General features: G+C 40.7%; 1 protein-coding gene across 2 annotated transcripts; it reads right to left on the reverse strand.

Annotated features, from left to right (window-relative positions):
* Positions 1-248: 248 nt before the first annotated feature.
* On the reverse strand, positions 249-3,399 carry LOC148036578 (origin of replication complex subunit 6-like). Of its 2 annotated transcripts, none has more exons than XM_087679167.1 (10): positions 3,115-3,399; positions 2,350-2,396; positions 2,158-2,265; positions 1,949-2,029; positions 1,746-1,857; positions 1,577-1,639; positions 1,398-1,485; positions 1,151-1,239; positions 952-1,051; positions 249-866 (listed from the first exon to the last, which is right to left on the reverse strand). In XM_087679167.1, the coding sequence occupies exons 1-10, from the start codon at positions 3,232-3,234 to the stop codon at positions 796-798; spliced, it is 879 nt and encodes a 292-aa protein (XP_087535293.1). In that variant the 5' UTR covers positions 3,235-3,399; the 3' UTR covers positions 249-795. The 2 variants fall into 2 exon arrangements, with proteins under 2 accessions (XP_087535293.1, XP_087535294.1); XM_087679168.1 differs by having other exon boundaries at positions 251-866; positions 2,158-2,262.
* Between the last annotated feature and the right edge of the window lie 4,897 nt (positions 3,400-8,296).

An 8,296-nucleotide genomic window follows, 5' to 3' on the forward strand; every position in this document is an offset into this window, starting at 1 on the left:
AACGTTAAAGGAAGAGGATACATTAGAACATGATACATACTAATAAATATTAACGTTAACCAAAAGATGTATATCTCATACGAGAAAAAACAAAGGGATTGAATTACATTGACGATTTGGCCATGCGACAGCAACTTAACTAAGAGACCTGCAGTTCACTTTGTGAATCGCTTTGTGAATTGGTGTAACAGCTCGGTCTTAGACCATCACAAGACATTGATGTACCAGGACCCATCAAGGCAAAGACCTGTTTGCAAGCATTGTGGCTAACAGACTTGAGTGTTCGCACATATCTTCTGCAATTTTTGCTAACATCATGGCTAGGCATGGCTATTCACACCATAGCAGTGTATAGTAAGGGAATTCACACCACTCAGCTACTCAAAACCATCCCTTATCCTCTGCTCCCAAAAACAGTAATTCACTGTGAAAAATGGCCTTTGAATAATTACCATGGCTTTTCAATTGAGGTCACATTTCTGACCCCCAGAAGTATAGCTTTACAAGGGAAATGGCTTCATCTTCCAAGCAACATAAACATCTGTGTTCAATGTCCGTGAACTTACAACATCACCAAAGAAAACCAAAAACCACAGATGTCCTTGCCATCAAAAGAATGACTAGTGCATGTATATTTTCTTCCACAAAAACTCACTCTTCTTGAGTACACCATATGCTGTCTAAAAAAATTTGCCGATGATGCTACAGAGAATAATACATTTTTAGGAGCTCAATCACCTTCTTAGCCATCAAAGCCAGCTATCTATAGGAAAATCTAAGGGAAATTTGAGGAAGTCAAGCACATGTAGGGGTAGTTGGAGACTTCACGAAACTCAAAGTAGCCTGCTTGGTTCTCTTCATAATATCTGATATCAAACAAAAATAAAACTCACGCCATGCCTTCAACTTAATGATCAAGCCCAAACATGGAAAAATAAGCAGGACCTTTACCTGGTACAGCCTTGGATGTTTCTCTTGCTGCCATGACTGAAGCCTTCCAAGTCTCATAGGAGGCCTTGGACTTTCGTTTGGATGAATCCATGCCTGGCACCTGCTAACACAAAAAGTAGACACCAGAATAAGCAGACAATATTACCAAAGAATCGTTGGGCCCATATCACTGAAAGCAGTATCAGGTTGCGAAACACACCTCTGGAGCATCCTCATCAGCAGACTCCGTGTCACTTTCAGAATCATCAGATTCATGCTTCCTTTTAGAAGGTAGAGCATCTAATAAGTCTGTCAAGGAGTGTAAAATAAACTTGGGATGTTAACTACTGTAAGGTAGCAATAATTACTTCTCTTGCATTAGATGGACCAGAACTTGAAAGAAGCTGTACATTCCTATATCTCATTCAAACACTCCAAAACAAAGCCACATCACATGTAACACATACCTCTATTGCACTTAATGGACTTTGATTCTTTCTTTTCTTTCTCAATACCCACCAAGTCATAGCATAGATCTAACATGGATGTGGAGACCTGTAGTAACACAAGTTAACAAGATAACATGCCAGTAAACAGAATATAATACATAACATATTGTGCTGACAACAAGGATTAATAAGCTTACTGATGCAAATTCTGAATCAGAGGTGCCACAGAGCTCTATTAACCTTGCCCTGTCCACTTTCAGCTGCATTTCAAGAATGACATCTTACTGTGCTTGCATTGTAGAGTAGTAAATACATGTTGAATTCATGTAGAACATCAAAATTGTGCTGCAGCAAGTAATGAGATACCTTATTCCTTCTAGCACATAGGTAAAATGCAACGGCAGTGAATACAGGTCGCCCAAAGTCAGCACTGGCCCTGCGGGACTCTGGTAAGGCCGTTATAAATCTCTGCTTGTATCTGTTCAGAATGAGACAGTTAGGCATCAAATCTAGCATTTCATTTGCACTCTAGCATTAACATCAGAAGAGAAGCACTGGAGGGAACTCACTGAGCCAAGGTTCTATGCACAGAGTTTATGAGCCTCACACAACCAAACTGAATGGCTAACTCGCGAACATCCAAATTGGATCTGCAAATGATTAAGTAGCAATTAGGGACATTGACCACTCAATTCACCATTGTTTGGAATTTACAAAGCTATAAAGCAGCCCCTTGGATGAAAAATCATTCCTATCCTTGAAGGGGTAAGGAGATTACCTTAAGCCAAGCGCATTTTGCAAATTTGTCAAGGACCTAATATAGGCTTTCTCTGATAATCCACTTATACGTATGGCCTTTTGCCGATCAAAATCCACATTGAGTCTGCTGACAATGCAAAGATATGCTAAGATTTCAAGTTGAGGGAATAACTAGGACTTGCCCATTTCATGTTGCTAAATATTAACTTACTGTGTGCAAGCCAACTCGAAGCACAGAACAGACTTGCAGACTTCACCCTAAAATTTCAGGGAAAAAAGAGATGCTTAGAGAATCTGAAAGAAATTTGTAGCTTGGCAAACAAAATGAACACCAGATTTCAGAAATGTCACGGAAGAAGGATTTGCCATGGCATGCTACCATGAAGTAACCTGAAGCAATCCCTTTATGAGATCATAAGCCGTTTAGAACCTTTTTATGTGTTCATCAATTTGCTGCATTGCATTCTCAATGCTTGCACCGTTTTTGCACTATCTCATGTCTCAAGGAAACATTTATGGCCAAGCAAACGCATGATTATGTAAGAGCCTCCAATATGAGAGAACCCTCAACATGGCTCTATAGCTCAACAATCCTTTGAGCACTACAGGTTACTGCGTAATGTGCTATGCAGGTAGCATGCTGTGGTTTGAGAGCACCTACTGCATGATCATCCACTCCAGCGGCTTCTGTACATTACAACCTTTAACATGGCTATCTTGCTTATGAACGAGCTTCAGATAAAACAATTTGAGCACAAATCCGCCTGCATCTTGTGGTGTGACTCTATCCAGGCAAGACTGATGATAAGGTCAGCCATCTTGACATGAATTGTGCAATGCAGCGAGCCTTATAACTCCATAGATTCATAGGTCGACAAACTTCCCACAATGCAGTTCCAGACAACATCAATCGGACAGGTGCAACAGTTTTGCTTGCCAAGAAGGAGGCGATAAGAGAAGGGGGGGAGGTGCTAACCAGACCGAATGCGGCAGAGTCGAACTGCACTTTGCTGAGGCGCTGGAGCTCCTGAGCTTTACGAACCACAGCAGGCGAGGCCACCATGCCGAGCTTGCTGCCAAGATTGTTGAGATCCATGGCAGCAAGAGAGATCGTCAAAGGAAGGAGGGGAAAAGAGAACGAAAAGGGACAGTTGATGATATTGGAGGATGGAGCAATAAGCTATGGGTTCCGTGCATGCAGAAGAATAGTTGAAAAAGACGGCGATGGCGGGAAGAAGAAGAAGAAGAGGAAGGAGGAGGGGGAGGGGGAGAAGGCGCCATCGCTCAACTGGGTCGTAAGAATGTGCCGGATCAAGCGGGAAAATCATATGCTCCTTTTCTTTTCCTTTTTCCAATTTTCTGTTTTGTTATTCTGGTTTTTTCTTTTCGTCTTTAAATTTTGTCCGTGAAATTAATTTTTTTAAATGTAAAGCCTTAAGGCTTACCCCCATCCCAACGTCTATCAACACGAAAAGCAATGGCGATACATTTTTGCCCCCTGCCAAGCGAAAAACTTCAATGCTTTTGGAGAAAGCATTTTTTTGAACCTCTTAGGCTCATGTCCTCTAACTTAAGACGTTCATTCATATATCACTAAGCGGGCCTTTGCACATAAGTTCTCGTCGTAATCTTCCGCATTTGTTCCTGTCTCATTCTGATTTTCACATTCAAAACTATCCCATTATTCATCAAACGATTCCTCATTGCGGTGAAGTTTATATCTAGCGTACATGATATTCAATGCTTTATACACAAGAAGGCTCAATTTCGAACTTGTTGTCATCAATTTAACAAGCCATGCATGTTAGCCTAAATACTTATTGTTTCAAGTGCTTCAAGCAACACAACTATGGCTACCTCTCACGTAACCATTGCAAGCTCTCCAAACAAACATAGTGATTTTTAGATTTTTTATATACAAGAATAAAGTGATACTGATGAGTAGCCACCACCTAGAACGTATAGGTGTGCATGTAGTAATAAGTACAAGTAAATGTAGGTGGCTCTAAGCATAGCCATCCTTTAATCCCCAATAATCTCTCACTTAAAGACGAATGTGCTTGAGTGTAGATAAAATAATAACAAAGTGACAAAGTATAAAGTGTACATTGAAGTACAATAGGATGATGAATAGATGTCATCTCATCCTGTGCCCATCATCTTCCTAAGGAAGGCATAATGTTCCACTGGGAAACTTTTAGTGAGCAAATTTGCAGGATTCTCATCAATCAAGGTCTTAAAAAGCTTTATTTGATTATCCTCAACTAGCTCTCTGATGAAGTGATAACAGATCATAATGTGCTTGGTCTTCACATGAAAGATCAGAATACATGCCAATTGAATGGCACTCATAGAGTTCGAATGCAATGTAGGAGTCATAGTCATATCCGCCACTGGACAACCTAACCATAAGACCTCCTTGCAAGTCTTAATGACTGCAATGTACTCAACCTTTGTAGTAGACAAGGCCATGCATTTTTGCACCTTAAATATATAAGAAACATCACCTCCATCAAAGATGAAGACATAGCCAAAGGGGACTTCCTACTATATGCATGTCTTGTATAATTAGAGTCTGTGTAGCCTACAACTCTAGTATCTTGGCCCCTATAATAAATGTGCATATATGTGTTGAGATATTGAGCTCCACTCGTGATATGCCAGGGTGACCATTGTGCATTTATGTCATCGACTTGTCAGTTGTTGCAGATGCGGTTGGTACACTGCCCATGAATAATAGCTAGATGACAGCTATCCTTATCTACTCTAGTTCGTGGCTCAGTTAGTATGCCACCTTAGTTAGTTGAGTTTGGTTTGAGACCCATATATAGGGTTCTTCTATTTCTATGTACTAGAGTTCTTTTGGCTTACACGACTAAGACGAGGAAGACTGTTTTCAGCCTCCACATGTGTGTGTATTCCCCCATTGTGCAAGCAAGAAAGCTACAAGTGAGACTCCTTCCTTCTCTCCCACAATCTTGACATGGTATCAGAGCCTTGTTCGTGGTAAGGAGCTTAAGAAAGAAAGCCAAGCTCGTGGTGTTCTGGTAAGAGGACCAGTGTTGCTTTCATTTTTCTGTTTTGGGAGCAAGTCTCTGCAAGTAGCACAGCTGGAAAGTGCAAGAGTGCATTGTCTCAGATTGAGACATCCTTCACGGTGTAGCAAGAGGGCAGTATATGTTGTGGGGAAGGGGCTTTAGCCCTCGATTACTGTGTTTTTTTTATTTGAGGCCATTTCGGGGCCTGTTTTGGAGGCGAAAGTTTTCTGCATGCACTCAAGAAAAGGCCCTGTTTTATGCCGTGCGACCACTATTCTACAGGTCGGCGAAAAAGTTCATGTAGAAATTGCATCGTATGCCTGTGCGCAGAGACATTGGGAGTTACAGAATCATCCTTGTTGCGTGTTGATGCAAAATCGTCACTAGGAAGTGACTGTGTGGTCAAATACCACTTTCGTCAGTTTTGCAGATTTGCCCTTGTGAGGCTAAAGCTGTGTTCTTTGCAGTGACAGAATTTTTTGCAGTGTTCTGTAATGGCGTCTGATTCTCTTTCACAGATTGTCACTGAAAAGCTTGACAATAACAACTTCCAAGCATGGAAGTTTAGAATAACGAATTTTCTTATGGGAAAAGGATATTGGGAATTCGTTGCAGAAAATGAAGAAGAACCAGTTCTTTCTAATGTTCCCAATCAACAGCAAATGCAGGCATTTAAAGCATGGCATGAGAGAGCCAGGAAAGTTATGTACTGTCTGTCTATCAGCATTTCAAACTCTATGATTGTGCATATTCAAGATGCAAGTACGCCAAAGGAGGCATGGGCTACTTTGTCAAAAATGTATAGCACAAATACTCAATCCAGGAAAATGCAACTCAAGCAAGAGTTGCACAATGTGCAAAGAGAAAGTATGAGCATCAATGACTACCACATGAAGGTGAAGAAGATTACAGATGCACTTGCTTCCATTGGGTCGCCAGTGGAAGATGATGATTTAGTTTATGTGACCTTGAATGGTCTAGGAAAGGATTATGCACAGTTCCGAACATCCATTTCCGTCCGTGAAAGATTTCCTAATTTTGAGGAGTTGATTGCTCTTCTAATTTCTGAGGAGCAGAGAAATGGTGGTGCATCTTCTTATGGAGGAACTTCAAAAGAAGCTGTCTTCTACTCAAATGCTGGAAGAGGTAGAGGCAGAGGTAGAGGAGGCCGATCTGGAGGCCGTGGCAGAAGTCAGAATATGCAGCAAACTCAAGAAAACTAGTCCTATGGAGAAGGACGTGGTAACTCTAGAGTCAGGGGGAGCCAAAGAGGTCGTGGTGGATGGCAAAGAGGCCAAAATGCAAACAGTAATGTTGAATGCTACTACTGTGGTAAAATGGGTCATATGGCTAAAGACTGTTATAAAAAGCAGAATGACATCATGAATGGAAAATTGCAACAAGGAAATTATGCATCTTCTAGTAGACAGGGTGATGACAGAAATGAGCATTTCTTTATGGTGCAGCACATGACCAATTCTGTGACAAGTGCAGAAGAAAGTAACGATGTGTGATATGTTGACTCAGGTGCATCAAACCACGTGACAGGTCATGCAGAATGGATGTAGAATGCAAGGAAAATGGAAAAACTAGGATTTGTGGAGACTAGTGATGATACTGCACATCCTATTCTGCAGATGGGAAAATTTCCTTTGTCTATGCAGGATGGGAAAAAGAAATACTTGTCGAATGTATTTCATGTCCCGAATATCACCAAGAACCTAGTTTCTGTTGGTCAAATGGTTGAGCAGGGCTTGCAGGTCAGATTTAATTCTCATGGATGCTTTGTTGAGGATATGAAAAATAAAGGTCGCTTGATAGCAAAAGGAAAGAAGACGGGCAGAATGTTTACGTTGGATGCAGACATGCCTGAATTGAGTGCAGCAATGTTTGCACATGGGACCGACGTAGTTGTCAGATATTGATATCTGGCATAAATGCATTGGTCATGTTAATGTACAGCGACTTAAATCAATGCAAGCCCAAAATATTGTTGCAGGATTGCCTAAATTCAAGGTTGTAGAAATGCATAAGATATGTGAAGCCTGTCAATTTGGAAAACAGGCAAGGAAACCATTTCCTAGACATGTTCAAGAGAGTAAGAAGCCATTAGAATTAATCGAATCTGATGTGTGGACTACTAAAGCTGCATCTCTTGGAGGCTATCATTATTTTGTCACTTTTATTGATGACTATAGCAGAAAAGTTTGGGTGTATTTTATGAAAAAGAAAAGTGAAGTTTTTGGGCATTTCAAAACTCTTAAAGCTATGGTTGAAAAATAAACAGGCCTGCAAATAAAATACCTAAGGTCAGATGGAGGGGGAGAGTACCTCTCAAATGAGTTTGCAAGGTTCTTGTAGGAGCATGGCATAAAGCAGCAATATTCATGTAGTCATACCCCACAACAAAATGGAATTGCAGAAAGAAAAAACAGGCATATTGGAGAGGTATCTCGTGCCATGCTCAATGAAAAAGCAGGTGATACAAGAACCAGAATCCACTTCTTTTGAGCAAGCCATGGAAAAAGAAAAATGGGAGAAAGCCATGGATGAAGAAATGGATGCCTTGGAAGCAAATGTACATGGGAATTGGTACCTTTGCCTAAAGATAAGAATGCAATTGGTTGTAAGTGGGTTTATAAGGTGAAGCACAATGCAGATGGTTCTGTGAACAGATACAAGGCAAGATTAGTAGTCAAGGGGTATGCATAAACATATGGCATTGATTATGAAGAAACATTCAGTCCGGTTGCGAGGATGGCAACCGTAAGAGCAGTCATTGTTATGGCTGCATCAAAGGAATGGTCTTTACATTAGATGGATGTAAAGAATGCCTTCTTGCATGGTGATTTGCAAGAAGAGGTATATATGGAGCAACCACCAGGTTATGTACATGCTGTTCATCCTGAGTTTGTTTGTAGGTTGAAGAAAGCCTTGTATGGCTTGAAGCAAGCACCTAGAGCATGGTCTGACAAGATATGGCAGTATCTTGTCACTATTGGCTTTCAGATTTTCAAGGCAGATTTCTCACTTTATGTGAGAAAAACAGAGAAAGGTATTATGCTACTTATCATTTATGTTGATGATTTGATTATGACAGGTGACAGTGATGAAGATATC

Source organism: Lygodium microphyllum, chromosome 5 (assembly GCF_053477565.2).
Source record: "Lygodium microphyllum isolate KBCC chromosome 5, Lygodium_microphyllum_v1.1.10, whole genome shotgun sequence".
NCBI lineage: Eukaryota > Viridiplantae > Streptophyta > Polypodiopsida > Schizaeales > Lygodiaceae > Lygodium > Lygodium microphyllum.

Coding starts and splice junctions, on each gene's coding strand:
- LOC148036578 (XM_087679167.1), bottom strand. CDS start 3,234: ATGGATCTCAACAATCTTGGCAGCAAGCTCGGCATGGTGGCCTCGCCT. Junction 1,240..1,397: donor GTCCATTAAGTGCAATAGAG/GTATGTGTTACA, acceptor ACTCCTTGACAG/ACTTATTAGATGCTCTACCT. Junction 867..951: donor AACATCCAAGGCTGTACCAG/GTAAAGGTCCTG, acceptor GTTTGATATCAG/ATATTATGAAGAGAACCAAG.